The sequence below is a fragment of the Crassostrea angulata genome, chromosome 6 (assembly GCF_025612915.1).
Source record: "Crassostrea angulata isolate pt1a10 chromosome 6, ASM2561291v2, whole genome shotgun sequence".
NCBI lineage: Eukaryota > Metazoa > Mollusca > Bivalvia > Ostreida > Ostreidae > Magallana > Magallana angulata.
The window spans coordinates 34162164-34186701 of NC_069116.1; the positions used below are offsets into that span (position 1 = coordinate 34162164).

The 24538-nt window shown below is 32.5% G+C and overlaps 2 protein-coding genes across 9 annotated transcripts in view; both read left to right on the forward strand.

The window, feature by feature from the left end:
* Positions 1-2606: 2606 nt before the first annotated feature.
* On the forward strand, positions 2607-10538 carry LOC128190116 (borealin-like). The gene is made up of 10 exons (XM_052862027.1): positions 2607-2696; positions 3191-3328; positions 3500-3597; positions 4072-4102; positions 4500-4617; positions 5085-5172; positions 5265-5350; positions 5735-5842; positions 7584-7713; positions 8692-10538. Exons 2-10 carry the CDS (start codon positions 3193-3195, stop codon positions 8824-8826), a joined length of 930 nt encoding a protein of 309 aa, XP_052717987.1. The 5' UTR covers positions 2607-2696; positions 3191-3192; the 3' UTR covers positions 8827-10538.
* Positions 10539-10693: 155 nt separating this feature from the next.
* LOC128187187 (1-phosphatidylinositol 4,5-bisphosphate phosphodiesterase gamma-1-like) overlaps positions 10694-24538 on the forward strand; it is a 34939-nt gene continuing 21094 nt past the window's right edge. For all 8 annotated transcript variants that reach the window (XM_052857452.1, XM_052857451.1, XM_052857450.1 and 5 more), the window contains exons 1-10: positions 10694-11088; positions 14013-14162; positions 17965-18058; positions 18427-18474; positions 19074-19155; positions 19917-19994; positions 20311-20360; positions 21386-21434; positions 22616-22717; positions 22992-23107. In XM_052857452.1, the coding sequence (XP_052713412.1) occupies positions 10920-11088; positions 14013-14162; positions 17965-18058; positions 18427-18474; positions 19074-19155; positions 19917-19994; positions 20311-20360; positions 21386-21434; positions 22616-22717; positions 22992-23107 (938 nt within the window). In that variant the 5' untranslated portion in view covers positions 10694-10919. The remainder of the gene's footprint in view (positions 11089-14012; positions 14163-17964; positions 18059-18426; positions 18475-19073; positions 19156-19916; positions 19995-20310; positions 20361-21385; positions 21435-22615; positions 22718-22991; positions 23108-24538) is intronic.

Genomic DNA, 24538 nt, shown 5'->3' on the forward strand with positions numbered 1-24538 from the left:
TACATAGGTAACCTATATAGCTAACGAAGAGTAGTATATATTTCATACACAATTTCTACGCAACAGACACCTTTTGAAAGGACTCTGTCCAATACAATGGTACGTGATGCCATTAATTGTTTTGGGGGTATTTTTTATTACAGACACAAGTGTTTGCTCTTACATTCACTTACTTATACATGTAGCTCCATCTAGCACTTCTAGACTAAACATTTTGTGGATTGAATGTACAAAAAAGTTTAAGAACATTCAATCCATGTTTACGTACATGTACAGTAACTATCAAGCATGTTGTAATTTTTTTTTAAATTTCTCATGTTGTAATTAATTTTTAGTACGTATTTACATCCACCCAATTTACAAGATGATAGTACCATTTATATCTTATCTGATCATAAGCAACTTTCAAGCTTCAAGTCAAAATCCAAAATCTTTCACAGTTAGAAATTTTTTTAACTTAAAATCAAAACAATAACTTGGGACAGGCTACTTGTAAATATTTAATATCAAATCAATTAAAATCATTGCAAGTTTCTTTGCAAAGACTGTGTTAAGCTTAAATAGGCATTCTGTTTAATTTGCAAGGCTAATAAGGAAAATGACACACAGGAAAACATGCATCTGCTTTGTGTCTCTGTGAGATGGTGTTACTATAGGCCTAGTTCTGATGTTGCGGTCTGTGAGTCCTGTATCTTGCTTATAACTCTACGACTGATACTCAAATTTTGGTTGACCATTAGAAATGCATTACTAAAAGCAGTATGGTCCGAATTTTTGGCTTTTATATGTCATCAAATAATTTCCCATACAAACCAATTATCTTTGAAAGTTATAGACTTTTGCCTATTTACACAAGCAGGATCGGTCTCCTGTCTCCTATCAAAGTTAGAAATATTCAAAGAAAATAAAATAATTTCTTTACGGGCAAAAAAAACAACAAAACAAAACAAATTAAATTGCATCATGGGAATAAATAGAAAAATCGTTTGGTATCGTCCCCGAATGATTATAGATTTATTACACTCGCATGTTATGCATCGATTGTAAACAAAGCACAAATATTCGTGAACAGAATGTAAACAGGTTTATTTTTGATTTGCCAAAACAATATGACCTTTATTTAATAGCGATGTCAAAGCCGTATTACAACATTTCCGCTCGAAGTCATTGGCAAATTTTAATGAACAAATTTTGTACGTCATTTTTTTTTTATTGAAATATGGCTCAATTTACCGGGAAAACTACTGCAATGTTTATTACATTACACATACTTAACATAACCATCGTGTACATACTTCACATAATCATTGTTTTAAAGCGTTCACACAAAGTGATGTAGAATCGGACCAAGCAGCTAAAAGCAATGTAAACAATTAAAATTTGACCAACATCATGACCATGCCCCTTTTAAAATTTTAGCCTGGCTTTTTTAAAAGCAATGCCTTGGCTGTACGGAGGAAAATCGCCAATGTTGCTATATTACAATAGTAAATAATAAAAAACAAACAGCATCAGCGAAATAAAAACCTTCGTTATAAAAAAACAGCCAGAAAACCACAGAGCTATCTTTTTGTCAAATCTATTGGGAGTGAGTTTGTTTTATACGTATCTAATCAATGTATGTTTCCCATTTGTTATGATAACTACAGTTTTGTATCTTAGCAATCTTGCAATTTGATCAGAAATTAAAAAAAAAATGATAAGGAAATTGACGGTTTATTTTTTGTTGTTGGTTTTTTTTTTCGTTTTTAGGGTTGTTGTTGTTGTTGGATTTTTTGTTGTTGTTGTTGGTGGGTTTTTTTGTTGTTTGGTTTTTTTTTTTTTGGGGGGGGGGGGGGGGCTTGTAAGATAAAGTGACTGTGAAATAATTCAGATTTAATGTAGTCTAAAGCCATATATATGTATCCAAGTTTTATCACCAAAAATAGTTTTGCTGTTAATTTTCGACTGGAACTGTAATTTAAAAGCATTGTCATTCTGGAGAAAACCATGCACCAACTTTCGATTATTATACATGTATATAGCACAATAACAAACTGTATGATTGCAGGCAACATTGACAAATGATAAGCATATTCTTTTTTATATGTGTTCTCTTCACCCCTCCCCCCTTTTTTAAAAACAATATATATATATGAATTCCACGCATAACAAGCAAAAGCAAAAAATGTTAAATGTTACAATGAAGGATAACTCTCGTTGAAAATGGGATGTGTTGGTATGTGTGTGGTACGAACCAGACAAACACGCCCGTAACAAGCATGCATATAAAAAACCCCATATTTTTATGATAAAACTTAAGTTAACTGTAAATTCAATTTCAGACATGAACAATTCGCATTCCACATCATTTGAAATACAGGAACTATTCCCTTGTGTTTTGACGCATTTTTAATGGCAAATTAAAAAAATATATCAAAATTATACTTTTTAAAAATATTCTTTAACGTGCAAATTTACCCCCGGTAATAATGAGGTAGCTGTTATATAAATTTAAGCAAGATCTCTTATCAGTACTTTTAGTTAAATCACTTCCGGAGTAAAGTGATCGTCTATAGCTGAATTTTATATATGGGTCACGTGACTTTTTCTTAAAGTCTTACAAACGTTTTTTGTTATGTAGTGTTTGGTTGCAATTACTACCATATGATTCACATGGAAAAATTCAAATGAAAGCGGGATCTCTAACAACTTGAGTAAGTGTTCAAAATCATCTTAAATGTCAATAATTACAAATGTACATTATTTAAAAAACCTGTTAGATTTACATTTTTAGCGTATAAGCTTTGAATCAGGCATTGATATCTCGCTGAATGCCTTTTTATAACTTGTTTATGTTTGATAGAATGACATTTATTTCGAATGTTTCAATGTTTTGATCGAAATTAAAACATATACATGTGCTCTTTATAGATAGTTTCAGAGAAAAAGTACGTTTCCATAATATTGAACAAATAAATATGCACACTTTGTGGATTAATTTCATAACTTTCGTTTGCAAAAAGTAGATGGTTTTGAAATGCATTGTCTAATTGAAATAAGCATCATGTATATTTCAGTATAATGCAAACATTCTTTGGGGTCATTTTCTCATTTGATATAAATATAATTCATTTTCAAGCATAGAAAAAAGAACTCCCATTACCTTAAAACATGTATGATTATTCCCCAATCCATCATCTTTTTCAAGAAATGCCACGACGGAAAGTGACAAGAGCTGCCAAAACTAGAAAAACATCAAGGGTGTCTGATGGCAATGACTTGGAAATCTCCAATAAAGCAGAGCGAGAAAAGTTAGAGACTTATCTTCAAGACTTTGACACAAGGGGTAAAGGATTTAAATCAATAGTTATACATAAATATTTCTAATCATGTTGTCTATCTGCAATTTGACAACCCACTTATCTTTATCGGATTGCTTATTTTTTATCTTAAATGATATTTTTTCATTGCACGAGGATATAATGTAACTGTGGGATGTTTGGTCTTTTTGTTACAGTTGAACGTAAATTACAGAAGTTTGAGCAGATTCGGTCAAATCTATTCCATCAACTAAGATCACTACATCAAACAGAAAAACTCAATCTTGGAAAAACAGTAAGTATATGTAAACTATTCGTGTAAATTTGAGAAAAGAATTCAAGAGCGACCCAAGTTATATGAATGTAAACTGGGTTGGGGCAGTTTACTCTCTAAACTCAGTTTATATAAGTATATACATCATATACAACTCGGTATATACAACTCAGTTTATGATATAAGTATATACATTTATATGGTTACAGTAGCTATTGATTTAATGCCTTTTACTTAAATTTTCTGCTATTTCATTCAAAAATTTTACACATGATCAGCATTTTTTAAAATTCATTTGAATAGGTACTTAAAAAAGTATTTTCATTAAAATCTCCCAATACATATCTGGAAAAGCATGTTTGTGCTCTAAAATGCATGTATCTTATTACATGATGGTTAATTGCGGTCATGTTTTGTATGGACTGAATGTCCCGTAAGACAACCAATTGAAATATTTCACAAAATAACGATGAATTGTGATTGGTTCAATTTCAGGTTCTGGAAATGACACTACTGGACTATGCAGGTATCATGCAAGCTTTATAAATCTGTTTATTTGAATTTAGATAATCACATATTGATTTTTTTTTTAAACTGTATTGTATTTGTAAGTTTTTTCTCTTTTTATTCGATAGAATTGGAATGTCGGAGATTGATGTTTTATTTATATTTGAATAGAATATTTAATGCCAAGTGTTAAGTTATCAATTTTTGGATGAATTAAAATTTCCTAATATTCATGTTTTAAACTTTTATAAAAATGGTAATCAATATTCAAAGTGTAAATAAAACACATCTAACTTTATGATGTTACATTTCCTTTAATATCTACAAAATTTAAAGAATGATAAACTTAAAATTTGTATACAGTATGATTTTCTTTTTTGATTGGTATTAACTTTAAAATTACTTTTTACTCCTAGCAAAAATAGCAGAATGTGAAACTGAAATAGAAAAAGAAAATGTTGACACCGATGATGCAGAAGTTGAGGAGGAAGATGAGCTTTTTCCTGATGTTCCTGCAAATCTCAGAAGACATTTGTAAGTCATTGCAGACAATAATGTCTTATTTTTTGTCCAATTCAAGGAGTAAACAAATTAATCCAAGATTGCAGTTTGTATTTTTATACCAAACGGTTGAGGGATGTATGGATACCAGGGAAAATCTATGTGCTCTGGCTATACATGAATTTAAAGTGTTTTTTTTTGTGTTTTTTTTTACTTAAATGAGATAAAGCAACTTGATGATCACAATAGCATTCATCATTCAATGATCATTGTGAGTTTATGAATATAAGACAGTTCACACAAAACCTAACAGTAGACAGTGCAAGAAGAGAAAATTTACTTCCAAAGTTTATTTTTTTAGTTACATAGAAAATTAGGAATAGAATCATTTTTTTCTGGTTCTCTACTAGATGTAGGGTTCTCCTGCATGTCATAGGGGAAACGCTTTGTTTTGTTCCTTTCTAAAATTATTTGTTCATTATGCTTTGACAATTTTGTAGTTCCCGAGCTAAAACATCACATCTGAGTGTTCAAGATACCATCATGGAAGATGATGTATTCACAGAGAATGCTAACAGAACAAATAAGGTAAAATTTTGCAGATTTTGATTTATTTTTGCATTTTTTGATTCTCTTTGTCTCTAGTTTTTTATTGGACTTTGTATATTGTCAATTTTTAGAAACCCATACCAGATTCAGGATATAAGAGATTTGCATCTGTCAAAAAGTGTATGCCTCCCCCATCCCCAAGCATGCCATTCAAAAGGTACCAGTCATATCTATTTTTTGATTACTATTTTTAAAAAATTAATGGTTAACAAGGAAAACCCTGAAAAACCATTCAGAATGATAATGAATTTCCCAATATATGGTAATGCTTGATAAAATATATTTTGAAAATTCAGTGCTGCATGTAGCTGTAGAATTAAGTTTATTATGTTTCAGAAAGCTCTGTTTAATAACTGTCTCTCAGTAAAATTACGATTTTGTATAATTGTAATGTACACATATTAGGATTTGGTGTCATTTTATAAAAAAAAAAAACTTGTATAATGGTAAATTGAAAATGAGCTGTTGATGTTTTGTGGGGATTTTTCCATTTTTACTGTGTATTTATGTATACATGTACATGTGTATTTTTTGAATACAGTCGAATCTTGGGATCAGCACAGAAAAAATTTCAGACCCCAGCAAATCGTACTTTGGCTGATGCAGGATGGTCAAACACACCACTAGTCACCCCCAAATTTGATCCAAGGTAAAAGGAAATAAAAAAGCTTTAAAAAATTGAATTGGTTAATGTTTGGGATTAACTTAAATTTTGCAATGTCATTTTGATTTCTTTAAAAAATGATTTGTTTAAAAATATCTGTTTGGCAATCTAATTACGTTTTTCTGATCCTCAGCCTCAAAGGGTTTTTTTCATCATAAAAATATTATTTATCCTTCAAACTTTATTAATTAAATAAAATTAAAAAGACATTTTTTGATGGTATCCATGCTTTTTATGAAGTTATTGCAACTTTGGCCACGATAAATATAATTGAATAAATAGCTTACACAAATTGAGATCAACTTAGGAAAAAAAAACGGTTGTACCAGTGGCTCGAATCCCTTTACCTCAATGTAGAATAGTAGGTCTCCGCAGATCCACTAAGCCAAGCAGTTCTTTGAATGGATTTGCATAATACTAACACTTCAAGGTTTATTAAACTTTTATTTATAAAAGGCAGATTTATGGTACAAATAAACAAATTCCGGATAATTTAGAGTTATCAAACATTGCTGAGGATCGGAGATACATGTACTTGTAAAACCACTTCTCTATGATATGCAATACAAGATTTAACAACATCCGATGCGAAGTCATCCCAGGCTCCCAGCGCAACCTTTTAAGTATGAATAAACATAAATATTTCAGATTCAAGCTTCAATTAAAAAGTCTTAAAATAGTTTGATAGCTTTATCACTTGCAACTCTAATGCTCGGTCGTCTTTTCCTGCCAAGGTTGTGTATGATATCCATACTATCTGGTATTTTGCCATGCATCATGCAAACAACAATAACACTAACTTTGAATCAACACATGCACTTTGCCATGACTTTGTTAACTACCGGGTTCATGAAGCACTTTGGGGATTTCGGTTTATTGTTGATTTGAACATGTTTTATTGTGTAAATTACACAAAAGGATTGTTGATAAAGAAACACTTTTATTCAAACTTTGACAGCATTGATTTCATTGGCTAAGGTGGTTCTGAGATGCCCCTGTACAGGCATCTTCCCAAGTCAAGGGTTTCTGATCCGCTCTGCTCTACATAAACCCTTGACCGAAAAGACAACACATATGCGGGTTAACGATTACGCCATCTAGTGAGAATACTCATTTTTAAACTTTTGTGACCTCTTGTTCTGACCAATCAGAGAATGCTTTATAAACAGAAACAGTATATCAATATGGCTGCTCCCATGAACAAAATCTAATTCGTAGAAAATATGGATTCACTCGGACTAAAAACCGATATCAGTAAGTCAAATACTTACTTGTCCGTCTCAAATTTATTTGACAACGGTTCAACATTGATCAATTCATAATTAACATCATTATTGAAACAACGTTTCTTATTGGATCATGCAAACTTGTATGACAACAACCAGCGTGCGAGGTTTCTAACCCCGTCAAACTCTGCCTATTCAGTCAAGGGTTTATGTGTAGCAGAGCGGATCAGAAACCTTTGACTTGGGAAGTTGCTGTACAGGATGTTGTTAGATCTTGTATAGCTAATCGTAGAGGAGTGGTTTTACATATCTAATTTTATTAAGATTTTCTGTTCAACATTCAAAATGTCTCTTTGCCATGTCTAGTTTGATATTTATAGAACAGCAAATTTTTAGCTTCAGATCTATTTACCAACAAGCAAAATTTTAAAATGTATAAAATTTGAAACGTCCATTGATTTCCCAAATGTTCTAAATGCAACTACCGGTATCTATTACAGGGTCCCTTTGACCCCAGCAGGCGCCCGGAGAGCCAAACCTGGAGAAATTCTGATGTCCCTGGATGGAAGTCCAGTGCACAGTAACAGCCACAGCAGAGCTTACAGTTTCAATGTCAAACAAAAAAGAAATGTAAGAAATTAACTCCTTCACAGTTATTATTCTGTGCCTCTCATTTTTCCATTTCAGTGCTACCAGTATTACTGAATATGACATTATGTTCCAGACCACAACCTTTGGTTTTCTGAATCAATATCACCAAACATAGTGTATTAGCAATTTAAAAAGTACCCTGGGATATGAAGTTGGTTGGTCACGTGATCAAATCCTGTGAAGCCCAAAGGGCTTCTCAGTACATTTGATCACGTACCAACCAACTTCATATCCCAATGAACTTTTTAACAATACTGTTTATTCCTTATAAGACAAATCGTTCAGAACTGTTAAATTTACCAAATATTTAATGTATACCATAATCCAAGCTGTGAAGCGATAAGTGCTTGCTATGATTATTGTGACGTCATGAAAAAGTTCATACAGAATCTAACATTTGCGTTATTCTATAGGTTCGTATAAGGAAACATATTTGCAAATGTAAATATTAGAATATATTACCGTTATACAGAATGGATTTATCATAATGACAGAGACTCAATGAACAAGTCTTGATGCCCGGTACAGATTATCAGATGAACTTAACACTTAGTGTTTATTTTTATCTTGATCTTTGTAATATTAATACAACATAGCCCGATGTGCAGTGTGACAAGGATTGTCATTAGCCGTACAGAAAATAATGTCGTTATTTATCTTTAAAAAGAGAGTATACAGTTGGAGTCAGGTTTATTGTCATTGCATAGTAAATTTGAGTAATTTCTTTATATAAGTAATGAAACAATAGATAAAAAAAATTCATGAAGATATGCAATATGTGCTCTTAATGAACATTGTATAAATGTTCTAAATTTAATACATGTAGTACCATTTTAATTTGAACTTGCTTGCTGGAGTACACACTTCATGATACCCATTTTGTAAATGGGTTGATATATTTATTATATTTCTTTTTTATTAGACAACTCATAATATCTAATCTATTTTCGTTTTCAGACGGTCACATTGGATATTCAGCTACCGGAGGAAACAGAAAAATCAGAAATTGAATCGCTTCCACATGAAGAAAAATTGACAAAAATGATAAGTGTCTTATCACAAGCATTGAAAGATGCAAAGTCCGGCCAGTGAACTTAGTAAACTGACTCTGTGATGTTTTAAACATTTTGATGATTATTCCTGGTCGTGTTTATGGCCTGGTATATGGTGTTTTAGTGTCTGTCATGTCTGTCCTGCATCCATCTGTCTTCTCTCTCTCTGTCACCCTTTCATTTAGAACAGAAAACAGCTCTAATCCAAATGAATTGTGGATTTTATTTCAATAAGACATAATATGAAAATACATATATGACATTGGACATTGGCTTTACTTTTTCTTATTTCATATTTAGATTAGTTTCTAGGACACTTTTCGTGATTTTTTTTTTAAATAAAACTTCATGCCAAGCTATATTGGAGAGCTGTTCAACCTTGACATTAAATTTAACCTTGACCTTTCTTGCTACATTGACTTTACTCTTTTATATGAAAGGTGTAAAAAGTGTAAAAGGTATTTTTACCAAACTTTATTTGACTAAGGAAAATGGGAAATAAAAGATAAATGTATTTTGACACCAAAAATTTATTATCAATATGGAATTGTGTAAAGCTACATGCTGTTTCTATGTTGAAATAAAAATGTGCCAGTAGGCAGGACATTCATGTACTATGAACATATTATCAGTTATATATATACTCTGTGAGTTGCAGTTGTTTTTACTTAGGTTCATTTTTTAAACATGCCTTCAATGGAGGATCATTTGTTGATTTTTATCTTGTTGTGATTGGAAATTCCATACCCTCCATCTTTTCATAATAAATACAATTAACACATAAGAAATGCAATAAAATGCAAATTCATCTGCAATGGTTTGTTTTTTTTATAATTTGAGTTTTATTTCTTGTTGGAAATGTTCTTTTTCCTATCATGAACTCTGTTTTTAATATGCATCTTTTTTCACTCGTACAATACAAATATGCTGTACCCATAAATTACTATAAAGAGTGTTTGAATAGATTACTTTTTTCTATTTTGAATTCAAAATGGTTCATGAATATGCAAATTTTTCATGCGCAAAAGGGTATTTTTGAATTGCTGTAATACATGTAACAAAAGAATCGGACAATTCTTATATAAACTTGATACACTTCATGAGAAAACATTTTTAACTCATTTAATTAAAATTATTTTCAATCATTCAACATCTCAAATTTAATACTTTTTTTCAGAGAATAATAGGGAAATACATACCAATAATTTTTAGTATGTCATAGTTACATGTATATCTGTCATAACAGTATACATATATGAATAATGAACAGACTTGAGCCTTTTTAGTTCTGACAATAAGTATAATCATCAAAAGTTGTCATCGAAGTGCAGTTGATTTTCTCTATCAACTGATGTTTTCAAAATATTCCTGAATTCAACAGATTTTTTGAAAACTTTTGTGTTCATTTTGTTGGATATTTTTTAATACAGGTAATATGAATTGTATGTTTCATTGTAGCAATTTGTTTATGATACCCTCCTTTAATTATATTTCATGGAGATTCAGTGAGATAATATATGGGTGAAAATGAATTTTAAGAAACTCAATTTCGAAAGTACAAAAAAAAGAAAAGAATATCATTTTCTGTTGAACGTGACTAGAATAATTAAATTGGTCATATGCATTTGGTTGCGCAAGCCTAATTATTTATAGGTCATGTTTAATTACTTTATTATGACTTATTTGTATAACGTATTGAAAAAAGAAATATAAGTATGTTCTAGTACAATAAAAAATAAGTAGAGATCAATACTTCCTTTTGTTATTATCATTTATGTGTTTTTGTTGGAACTAAATCACTAACACTTCAAAAGCCTATACTTCTGATAGATTAGCTAGTTAAGATAATGACAGCCGAGGTGTTCCGAATTGCACTATGCACTTGAATTACCGCCCTTTGTTCAAGATCTCAGATTCCCGGAAGATTGTTGCTCGTCAACATGGTTGAAGCAAAAAAGGGGTAAAACTGACAATCATGGTGGGTTAATAAACTTCCTCTTTGTGTCTATGATATTAATTAGACAAGCAACCCAGAATATTTAGGAAAACACTGGAGTGATATGTCGTATGTATCTGTTAAGTTACCCGTGTAACTTCGAAATTTATTGAAGAACGTTGTAACAAAAGTGAAAGATGTCCACCATGGCGTCTGAAGTTGAGATATTCCGTGTCCTCGAAAGAGGTCTGGTTGTCACCATCTTTTTCTCCAAAAGGAAACCTGAGAGGAAAACGATGCAGGTCAAGTTGGAGACCAGGCAACTGGTGTGGATTCGGGCGATGGGTTCTAAACCCGATGGAACGCGTGAGTTTTTTCTGCTTTTTCCTTGTATCACAAAACCTGCTGCTCAAAGTACAACAATGCTTTATTGGTGATTTACACTTATATATCGTGTATTTTATATTATCATTGCATGCATACAAGTGTAATTGTGTTCACAGAATAACTACAGCTGAACAAAACGAGTCAACTTTTTTCTCTCTGATTGTATTTTCTTTTGAGTCATCATTGAACAATGTGGAAAATTTGAAGAAATATGTTGGCCAGTCCTTGCATTTACATGACTCGTCCCTTAGCTCTTGATAATGCATGCTATTACACAACTTTCTATTTTCGCTGTGCTTGCATCTGAAGCTTGATGACCAGTTATCAAAAATCAATGCTATTTGGTTTGTAGTGAGGAAAACCAATTTGATACAACAATGGTTTATTATGACGAAATCTGCTCCCCTCCCTCTTTAACACTGCCACTAGCCCCCAAATACATGTACAAGTATGTTTCATGTACATCAAAGATAATGAAAGGGTCAAGGGATGTTTATATGAAGTGCACCCTGGTTGATTCTCAACTGTTATTGTCAAATATTCTCTCTGTGTCCTGGTGGTAAGAAAAGTCCCATATCAATTGGGGCTCATAAGATGCATTGGCATCTCGGGCAAAAAGGGAAATTAAAGGACAGATATTTCAGTTGGAATAATTGTTGTGAGAGAATCTCATAAATTAAAAGTATTAAACTTCTTTCTGCTTAAAATTAACAAAATCACAGAGAGTATTGGAAAACCCCATAAACCCCACCATCTCTTCCTGATGTCTTGTGGAAAGAATTTGATGCTTTTCACATGTTTCATTTGAAAATTTTTACACTTATATATATATATAGATATATCGGTTCAGTGTGTTTGTTTTGAATTTGACATTGTTCATGATGACTCTTGATTAACCCATATTCATTGGTAATAAAAGCTAGTATACATCATACTGCTCACAACCTCAGAGCCTTTATAAAAAGCCTTAACTGCCCGGAGCTCCAACCCAGTTTATATTTGTAACAATTTGGTAATGATAGCTATCAAAACTAGTTTAATTTTTGTGGATGTAAAAGTACCAAAAATAAAGATGAATTAAGATCTTGATTAAAATATCATTGAACCAAAATGTTAGAGTGTCTTAGGAAAAAAGTCTATGCATATATAAAATAAAAAAGATCTGCAATCAAATAGCATGTTACATAATACATTACATGATGTACTCATGGTACTTACTGGTAGAAATTTCATGGCCATCAGATACTTTTTGGGGATCATTTTATTATTACTGTAATTGGTATCCAGTGCAATAGACCCACCAGACTTTGTACAGACAATACTATGTAAACATTGAAACCCTCGGAATATGTACAGTAAATTAAGTTTTTGATATAAATCACATAATTTTTTTTACCCTTCCGCACCCAGTTTTAAAGAATCTGTGCCTCATCCAATCCACAGCTGTCAAAATTGTGTCACATGTGTACAATGTACTTTTATTACACTATTATAAATGATTCAGAAGATGCCTGAATGCTTCACAATAAGTACCAGCTGGGCTTGTGTGAAAACCGGTAACTCGATGGCCGTTCTAACTGGTACATCTACGTTATTAAACTTATCGTGTACAGAATTTGAGAATTAAAAAAACTAGACATTCTTTTAGCTGGAACAAGACAGTCCGTCTTAATTAGATGTGCATTTATTATCTAAAGTTTTAATTAGTTAAAGTAGGGTGTGAACTGATGGATGGGTCTATATGATGACAGTTGTCTGCATGGACCACCAAAACTTGGGTTTGATGTATGCTTTCCATTTGGCTTCAGATGCATGCATACAGTATGTAACATTTGCCGTTCACTATATATATACGTGACTAAGTCCACATAATGAATCATAAAAAGTCAAAAGATTTTCTTTAACTTTCCATTAAATTTAATAATGCTTCTTTAACAATTTTTCATCAGTTTGAATTTGTTTTTAAAATTTGATTAAAAATTCAAAAATGGAGGGGGTTGGTTGATAAAGAGTTGCTAGTTTTATGATGAGTTATTTTCTCACCTCCATGAACACATATTAAAACCCATTCCAAACTGTAAAGAATTGTAATAGCGAAATAAAATTAAAATGTGTGGGGTTTTTCTGGTAAGGAATTACCAGTTCATGCATTGTAATTTGTTACCAAAGGTATGCCGAATGTGGGATATACTATCAACTGCAAATAATTCACAAACATTTTAAGTGGCACTCTGTAAAATATTTTGACAGTTACCAAGTGTAATCTGACAAATTTAAAAGGAACTTCTTGAAAATTTCTTAAGTCATGTTAGTAGTCTGTAAAGTTGAATTATTAAAAGTATTGCAATTTCATGTTGATCAGCTTAAAATGTAATGGTATTTAATGTTGAGTAATGTAGTAATACACAAATATATTTGACTCCAATGTCCCCAACTTTCCTCAAGTCAATACTCAGCCTCAAGTCTGAGTTTTGAACTCAGATGAATGCACTTTTCTATATAAAGTAGTTGAGTTGAGGACCGAGTTGAATCATTTGAAAAATTTTGTGACAGCAGGGTCAGAACCCATAACCAATGACATTAAAAATTGACATAATTTTTATATGCAAAATACCTCATCACATCTTTGATCTAATTGAAGTGTACAGATATTTTAAAAGTTCATTCCCATTTGTAAGAAAGGACTGTCCATCCAAAGATATGTCTGTCCACATTTTGACCCAAACCCTACACTCTTCCCCACCCCCCCCCCCCCCCCCCCCCAATAATATTTAGTGCCAAACAAATGTCTCGAGGAAAAAACAACCTCACTATCTCTATGTTCAGGAGCACTTGCAATGTACAGAAAGAAGAAACCAATATAAAAACATGGTCTTTTAAGAGAATTTTTTTTTTTTTTTCAGTGAACCTTCGAGAAGTTCGTGAAGTGAGAGATGGAAAGAACAGTAAAGACTTTGACCGCTGGCCAGAGGAAGCCAGGAAATATGACCCGTCCGTCTGCTTTGTCATTTTGTATGGAAACGACTTTAAACTCAAAACTTTGTCTGTTGCTGGTAAGTCGCCACCATAATCATATTTATCAAAACTTATAAATTTTTTGTTTTCAGTTCTTAACTAATCCTTTAGCTTGTTTTTATTCACTCTCCCCCCTCCCCCACCCCCTCCCATCCCCCCTCCTTTCCCCCTTCCCCCTTCCACCTTCCAAAGCTTTCCTCAAATAATTTACACATGAACTACATTGATGATAAAGCAAAATAAACTATTGAAATATTATAGCTTTTGGAATATTTAATTTTTGTGTGTCATTTCATTTGTATGCATTGCATGAAGTGAACACCCAGTCATAAGGAAACTGTATTTTGTTGCAATATGCATATGTGACAAAGTGTGACCTTGTAGAATGATGTGATAAATGTCACAGGAAACTGACACATGAGTTGGTGGCAACTGTTCAGGGACTGTTCTATTAGTGTGGTCCATCCTCACATTGGCTGCACTGTTACTAAGCAGGGCTAGGATAGGCTTGGCGTTTGGCAGCAGGGATTGTTAAATGCTAATGATTATTGTGTGGCCTCTGATAGCTTTTAGTTATCCAGAAGATTATCTGCTAGATAACTAACGGAGACTATTGGGTTTAGAGAAATTACCATTGTGAAAGTTCTATGATGTTTATGATTATTTTTTTTCTGTTATTGAAAACAGTTTCTGACCAAAAAGAGTCAATTTAGACTCAAGTGCATGTCATTGTTCAATTCCAGGATGAGTGCATGATTATGAATGACTATCATTTTACCCGTAATCGTATTGATTTTAGAATTTATATCATGTCAGATGTGGTAGTTGTTGAGTTTTAATAAAATTTCATTTTACTGAGCTAAAAAAAAGACAACCACAGGGATTTAAATGTGCAGAATTGTGTCACATGCATATGTTGTTAGTTGTGAATGAAGGTCACAATATATATGTCATTTGCATAAAACCACGACTAATTTCCTGAAAGATGACATTTTGAGTTTGCATTTCTATTGAAAATTTCCTCTGGAATCTAGTGAAGGCAAGTCTCCAGGGCCACAACTGGCAGTCCTAATACTTTATTACTAGTGACCCAGTTTTCCTTCACTCAAGGGGATAGAAAATCATTTGACCTAGTTTCAGCAAAAATCCAAAGGGAAGGACACCCAAGTTATTATAATAATTACATTTGTATGTCAGTGAATGGGAAATATTTTTTGTTTGTTGATTATTATTTAAAACAGAACCTAGATCAGACTTATGGCAATATGAATTTATCATCAGTAATTACTCTGCCCATTAAAATTGTCAAGTCTAGCTCTTAATACTGTCAAATATTGAAGATAAATTTTACAATAGAAGATTTCATGTCACCCCATGTTTACATTATGTATATGGTCTTATAAGTCATCAAAGTGCAATGATACTTAGACTAAACAGACCTTCACTTTATCATCAAAAGAAGTTTACTTAGCAGCAATGTTCCACCTGGCTTTGATGTTTTTAGGAAATTTATCATAGATGCACATGTATCATTGGGCAGAAAGGCAGAGGGGGGAAAATTGCTTTGATATCAGACTTCTGCACTAACTTAGAAATGCAATGTTTTACAGTGCAGAAATCTTGGTCAATAAATGTGCATACAGGTAACAAACAAGAAACAATATTAAGTTGGTCTTTTGATGGATCTTCCCTGTGTACAAGGTTTATCTGGGTTCTCTGTACGGGGACACTTCAGTATGAGATAGTTGTATTTGCTGTATCATTATTAATAAGATAAAACAGAAATATATCTAGGCATGCTCTAGAGACAAACTGACAACAGGTTGTGATCTGCCAAATTTGTGTCAAACTGCCCATTTTTTTTTTATGTGTGTGTGTGTGTGTGTGTGAAAAGTACAGAAACCAGGAAGCAAAAATAGGAAATTTACGAGAAAAATTTACTTCCATGTACCTTGTCGGAATAATTTGCTTTGAGAAAATATTTAAATGTCGATTCAACTGCATGCAGCTACTGTCGGGATCACATTGCTCTGTCAAGAGAATTTAAGATGCCTCTTGTCTAGATGCGACAAGTTTGACATAGTTTTAACAGAGATGTAATTGATATGACTCTATTTAAACAAGAAAGCATTTGAAGAATTTAATGATAATTGAAATCCTGTTAGAGGAAAAACAATGTGACATACATATTTGCTTGACTTTGATAAAGTTTCCCACTTTAAAAAGGAGATGCTTCTTGTTTGCATATTATATAGATGTGCATACTAGAATGTGAACTTGAGTACACCTGTTACACATACAAATTGATATGCATGTTTGTTGTAAGGTTGATATGCTGTAGGTTATAATGTCATCGATAAGATTTTGAATTTAAAAAAAAAACAGGGTAAAAATACATAACAACAAGTCAGTAACTATTAATAGATATTATCATTATATATCCTGTGTCATATAGGACATTGATAAATTTTGAATTTTAAAAAAAGGTGAGGGAGCCAGGAGAACAGTCTACCTACATCAACCCTCAGTCCCTCATCTGCACCCCCCCCCCCCCAACCACACACACACACAAAAAAAGATTTTGTGAGTCAGAGGTATTTACTATGGAAATTTTTGAAGTCTAGCCATAAAGATTGATGGTGAATCCAAATTAACCAGTTACTGTGCATGCATGGACATTGTGGTCTTTAATGCCTAGAGGCATAATTCAACAAAGTTTGGAACCCAGTAGCATTGGAATGTGATGTCTTTCATTGATGCTATAGACGGCAGTATTGATTGCCGGATATTGGAGGATTATTGATTTCTGGTAGATTTTCTGGCTTAACTATGGATTGTCTATTGGAGATAAAATAAAAAATGCACCTTGTGGCCTAGATTTCTGGAGAGCACTCACAAAATTTGTGTAGTTCTAACAGGACAGGATAAATATGTGGGTCCCAGTGGGTGACAATTATGCTTTCAATTTTCTAATGTTATGATGCTGTAATGAAAGCTAATTCTGGGTAATGATTTTGCAGCTGCTCTTACCAAACAATTGGTCGATTAGGGTGTTATAATCATGAAACAGGAGATTAAAAGCTGTGAAAAAAGATCTTTTTTCTTCTTTTCTTTTTTTTTATAATAATTTTTGGGCTTGGAAAATAGTGATTGGGATTGCAATTACATGTCATGTTGTCATTGAAGACCTCTCAGTCTCCACCAGCTAGATTAGATTTCCTTCCTTTGGCCAGTAGAATTTTGTAATCGAAAGGCATTAAAAGTTCATTTCTCAGGTTTTGTGTTGTTTTGGATCAGACCATCAAAGGCAGAAATTTAGGGTTAACCACCCATGATGGCATCCTGGTTGGAAAATCAACACGAGACATTTAAAATTATGTTACAAGTTTTGGGTTCAAACCAGGCTTTGATATGGGTCTTTACTTGTACTATTACTATTGGGTGATAAAAGATATAGAGGTGAAAAACTTTCCATTGCAGACATGTAATATATATCTATTCTAAATTCTAAATGCATGAATACAAACATTGATGCATTGAACACATAGAGGTTAATTGAGATAAAACTTCGTTAACAAATCTAAATACAATGTACTGGTACATGTATCAATCATTTGCAACTGAGACATCTACTAGATATCAGCTTTTGATTACAACTCTGAAACATTAAAATTCAATTTGGTTAGGTGGATAATCTGACAAACCATATTTGTGATATTTGTGACACTTTGGTTGAGTACAATCGTAAAGTAGTTACGGTAATCAATTGTTAATGAATAATGACTTCATATTGTACAGTGTATTTTGATTGTTGTATTAATATATCAATTTTTTTCACAGCTGTAAATGCAGATGAGTTCCAGATCTGGAAGTTGGGGCTCCAGAAGCTGGAGAGAAGTGCTAAAGAGGCTCCATATCAGCTTCAGCTGGAGAGGTGAGAGGTGTATAAGAGAGAGAGAGAGAGAGAGAGAGAGAGAGAGAGAGAGAGAGGAGAGAGAGAGAGAAGAGAGAGAGAGAGAATTGTATTAATGAAAGATAAAAATACTGAGAAGAAAACTACCATAAATACTGGTACAACTGTACCACAAAAAGAGAAAGAGGGTACATACCATGTCCTTTGTATAGAATAAATGGAGGTAGAGATAATTCATTCTCAAGGAATTTTTTTGAAAAATTATAACATTAAGGGTATTACATGTTTTGTACTAGCTCCAAAGCTTTTTTGTTATCATATAGCTGTTGGTTTTTTTTTTAAGGGTAATCATAAGAATTAAAACTTATGTTTGGATATTGTCGTTTCAGATGGCTGCGGCGAGAATTTTACCTCATGGAGAAACAGGGAGCTGATGCGTAAGTCCCCATCATCTTTGTACAGAACTAAGTTCTCAGCTACGTGAAAGTACAACAATTTTAGACTGTACAAACTATAATAATAATACTATGTAGAAGATTAGAAGTACACATTTAAAATCTTTGCATCAAGTACCCTTAAGAAAGCCCATATATACAGAGGCCCGGTTTACTGCTGAAGTTGTGAGGTGCATATAAAACTAAAGTGGAGGGCACTTACAAGATGGTGGCATTGTTCTCACTTAGCAGTGATAAATGTAAATGTCGAAAACCTTGTCCACTTTTACTTAAAGGAGGAAATCACTCATGTCTTGACTTATCAACATGCAGAATTAATTTGATATAAAATAATAATATAAAAAGTAATTGTACCAGCTAATGTCAGACATTCCAAATTAGCAGTATTGATCATGGCTCAAACTTATATGCAGAACTCATAAGTCATCATAGTTTTCCGGAGTCTTTCAGTGTGTACATTGGAGAATACTAATTCCAAACACTAGTACTAGTAGCTAAGAAGTCATAAATCTGTTTGAATATCAAATTCAGTATACCGGTACTGTCTGCTTATTTAAATAAAAATGTATTTATCATTATAGGGTTACCCTGAAAAATGTCAAGGCGTGGATGCCAAGAATAAACTACAAAACAACAACTAATAAATTACGGGAAAAATTTCAGGTGAGTATGTGGGAATTAAGGACCATGGGTGTCTGATGTTGGCTATTCCACTCATCATATAAGCATGGCTAACAACAAGGTCTCCTGTTTGCTCCTGTGGTAAAATAATTGGTTTGCCAACATTTTAAAATTGCTGTGCAAGAAACTTGATCCTTCTTTTCTGGCCCTTCATTAAAAAATAGATGTTGGTATAGTAAAATTATAGCCTCCAAATTGAGATATTCAATAGCAATCAATAATGGTCTGAATTAACAGCTCTTCTCGGACAGTGTTGAAAGGGATGTTCAACAAACATTGTATAGGTTGGATTGAGAGGGGTGGGGTGGGAAAGGAAAGAGGAGTGGAGGCTATGCAAGCTCACATTGACAAAAATAAGCAACTCTGTATGTTATTTTGTCGATGGAACTGTGTCCATTGGGGATGGGATACTTTTGTTTAGAGTAAAAAAGTAATGCAGTGTTTCCTACAAGTAAAATTGACTAAAGTAAGTTAGATCTGTTGAGTTATACTTTGGCTGTGTTCTGGGTGACCAATTTGTAGTTTTCTCCATGACATTGCTGATGATAATTATAATTTATATTGTGATTAATATTATATACCTTGCATTATTAATACATGTATTATGATAAATTATTCATGTCCAAAAAATGCTCAACATTGGAGCCAGGCACACAAATGGAATAGGAAGAAGATTAAATAGTTCAAACTTCATACTGATACTCATGGTATAACATTTCTAGTTGGTTTCTTTGAATTTGTAGGAAGTTTCCAGAAATGATGATCAGCTTTCCTATGAAGGATTCGCATCTTTGTTTCACAAACTCGTACACGTCCCCGAGGTAAGGGATCTGTTTAATGGTCATCTTTACCAAGCTATTTAAAGAATACAATAATGGGCACTTGTTATAGAATAACTGTTCTTGGAAAATTAAAACTAAATTTTCATGCAAATTTTATATAAGAGTTGTCAGCTTTAAGTATGATTAAATATTTCAAATTGTAACCCATGTTAATTTGATTATGTAACATAAAGTGCATAATACTTGTACATTGTAATACATATAGTTTATCTATAATAATACCTTTAAATTTATGTTCATACTGATAAACAGTTGGAAATTCGGAGTGAAAATTATCTTCTTTTTTTTCTTTTAGATTATTACAAATTATGTTGTCGATTACTGTGGTGAGAACAGTGGTGAAAGGTAATGAGAATTCAGAGATGTAGTGCATGATGTAGGCAGGTAATTTTGTTAACTAATTGATGTCAAGGTCTCGGAAGCAGTAAAGTTACCACAGATAACCATGTTGTTCCAGTGTTTGATGGAACTGCATGTTTAAGTTCAGTTTTGTAGAAGTTTAACCAGGATCAACTGGCTTCAGAATCTTAGGCTTTTGTTGAAATTTCAATCATTCATAAAATCATTTCATATTTTTTCAATATATATTCATTTCAAATCGGTAGCCACTTACTTTGTGTTCATAATTTTAAATTGATGAATATGAACTGTTAAATTCTTACATTTCTGTTTTCATACAAGTTGTAAAGTTACAATTCTGTACAGAAATAAAATTACATTACCATTTTTCTGCAATGCCAGCTACTTTTATATCCTGTTAAAGGAGCATGGTCATGATTTTGGTCAAATTCTATTTTTATGTTTTTATTATTTACAATGCTTTAGAAATGCATTTCTAATGATCAAATAAAATTTAAGAGTCATTCGTAGAGTTATTAGCAAGATACAGGGCTCACAATTCTTTGTCATGTAACACAAACATGTGCGCTGTTTTGTTTACATAGGTTCAATTTACCAGTAAAAAATCTTTTTCCGACTTATTTGTCTATCTTTTTATATATTTTAAGCATAGATACACAGTTCCTAACATATAACACATTCGTTTTAGATTTTAAATCAGCATTCAAAATGTACACAAATGCTTTGTTTACATACCGAAGAATTTCAAGCCCTGTAACTCGCTTATAACTCACCAAATGACACTCAAATTTTGGTTGCCTATTAAAAATACCTTTTTGAAGCATTGTTAATATTAAAATGGGAAAAATAATTTTGACCAAAATCGTGACCATGCCCCTTTAAAACCATCTAAGAATGTGGTTTTATCATTCAGTTAAAGAAAAGTAGTTCCAATAAGACTGCTTCACATTCAAGCTTTCATGAAAATTACATTGAATTTGATGTTTGAATTTGTATGTCTGATATTTCAGAATCATCATGCCAGAGGAGTTTAAAAAATTCCTTTTAGAAGAACAAAAGGTATAAATTCCACTATTAAAATCTGTATTTTCTCAGTTACATCCAATTTTCCGTTTATTTCTTATGAAGAAATTGTGTGTTAGCGTTTATTTCTCAAGAGTTTTTGATCCCCTCACGCAACTTGTTGCGAGGGGGATATAGCATCGCTCCTGTGCGTGTTTGTGTATGTATGTATGTGTTTCCATTGTCAGCTCTTTAGCAAAATTCCAAGAAAACCCTCGAAGGAATATTCATCATTGGCATGGTAAAAGGACAAACCCTATTGATTTTCAAGTCAATTGATTCAATATTTTTTTTAATTATCGTAAAAAAGCGAAGTTAAAACATGAATTTTACGTACGACTTGATAATAGACATTTCCAGTAATTTTATGTTCAACGTTAAGTAAATAGCTTCCGTATGCAGTTCAAATCAACAACTTGATATTTTTGGGATTTTAATCCTCTAAAGGTAAAAAAAAAAACCCAAATGTTTTGTAGTATTGGAGGGTTAGAAGATTGCCCATAGGTAAAAATTGAAGCGGGCAAGAAATTAAAGTCATGCGATTGACATTGAAACAAGCAGTCGACTTTCGGACAAATTTTCCTGTATTACTTTCAATAGAACTAGTCCAAAATTCAGAGGAGACATTGACAGATATCGTACATTTATCACGCGAAGATTGTTTCATATTTAATTTGATAATAGCTATGGGTTGACATACCACAAGCAACTAGTCAATACTACAGATCGCTAGATCTTCAGCAACATTCCATAATATATACGGATCGTTTATGTATGCTTCTATAAAAATGAATGTCACTTAATGAATCAAAATTATTTAACTTTAAAGCATATGTGTACATGCGTTGAGTTTCTGCTAGGAATAGGAAAACTGTGCAACCACGTACATGTAACCCCCCCCCCCCCCCCCACCAAAATTATACACCACAAACCTTTGGGATTAGGATGAAATAAATATTATGAATTCAAAGTGGTTTTCAGAAATACTTGTGTCATATTTATTTTGATCTGATAAAATTTGATCTGTAAAATTTACATGTATTTTCCTAAATGATGCATTTCCCCCTACAACAAGTCATGTCGCGAAGGGATGCTCCGTTCGCGTGCCCTTGTTGATTTTTTTTTTAATTGAAATGTTCAGTATGGTAGACTTTTTATTATGAATTGTTGATTTGTAGGAAAAAGTTGCAGAAAACATGGGTAATGTGAAAAACTTAATGGTGAAATTCCTTGAGGACCCCATGAGGCACAGAGGAAATGTGTACTTCACAGACATGGAGGTTAGAATACATTTTCTGTATCGTGATGTTTTATTTTCCTCATGTACATGTACAATAAGAACACCTGTACAGTTGTTTCAGTTAATTGAATGGAAAAATACTACATTGTAATTTTCTCACATGTTTTTGTTAATTTTTGTCAAGTTATATAATTTTTTTTGGAAAGGGGGTGGGGGGGGGGGGTAATGGGAGTGCAAATGTCCAACTTTATTGGAGTTCTCAAAGGGTACTGTAATATTTCAGTTGTTTTTAATGGGTTCCCTCTTTGTTCCAGTTTGAGGATTATTTATTTTCTAAAGACAACCAGGTTTGGGACACTCAGTATGACAAGGTATATCAGGACATGGCACACCCTCTCGCCCACTACTGGATTGCCTCCTCACACAATACGTAAGTTTCACGTCACTGCTTGTACATTGTACTGAACAATTCGCCTTTTAATAACTAACAAGTTTAGTATGGTTTTAGTTAGGGATGGGACGATCCACCGGTGCATCACAGTATTTATTTTGACGATATTTGGATCGATACAGTTACCATTAATACAATGATACCTAAGCGAACTTTTTTTATTTTCCAAAAATATCCAAGCTTCATATATCGGCTATTTTTAGTCCGCGCGCCTAATATGAAAGTACAAAGATGGCGGAAAACCTCGTAAAGTTGTCAAAACTGTTAGGAAGCTAAATCTGGAGTGTGGACAACTTCTGGATTACTTGTTTATGAAAAAGTATGGTATATGAGACTTAAGTAATTTGTAAATTGTGCAACGCTCACTTTAAATACTCAGCTATGTTAAGGGCGTCCATAAAAAAATAGCGATATTTATCACATAAAATGTTAGCCTTTGAACAATCTTGGTATTCTACTCCAAAAACTTGTTTAACAAAGTGATATTTTATCGATTATACAAATTAAATAATTTGTTTTCGCATGAGCAATTTTTGAGTCTCTTGGGAATACCCTGTCACGTGATACTGCTAAAAATAGATGAACCAGGAATAATACGAAAAAATGCAAAGTGCAAGGGCATAACATAAACAAATATAGTTATTTCTGTTTCTAACTTGTAAAATGAACCTTCAAAATTTCGAAAAGTGCTGGGAGCTTAAAATATTCAAGTAAGAACAATTATTAAATTCAATGTAAACAGTGTATTAACAGCAATTTACAGGGATTTCCCGCAGTTAACGCTTATTTATATGAAATGCGTAGCGATTTCATACAGCTCCCAGCACTTTTTGATATAATGGGGATTCAATGGTAAGACATGGAAATTTTCAATATATTTGATCAAGTGTATGCCCTTGCACTACTGCATTTTATCTGACCCATTATACTTTTAGCGTCATTTGCGTGAAATTCAAACGCAACACTGACTAAGATCATGATTTTAATTTTCAGTCTTAAAATAATTAAACGCTGTGAATTTCACTAAAATAATGTTAAAATGTTGTTTCTGTTCACACCAATCATTATTACAAAATTGTTGAAATTGGGAAAAAACAATTTCATCAGTTGCCTTTATTTGGGGGGGGGGGAGGGGGGTGTAAGTGTTGAGTTTGTAATTTACACATTTATGTTTCATAATAAGATATGTTACTATGCTGGTGAATAAATTCTTTTAATGTATAATCAGGTTTACTTGTAATCATAATTGATATTTTAGAACTAATTAAAGAAAGCAATAAGAAACAATATATCAATATTATCAAGAATTTATTTTAATAATCAACTTTACAAATACTATAGATTTTACTTTACTGTGACAAACTGTTCAACAAGACTAGTGTTTTCTGATTTTTAGCATTTTTCAGTCAT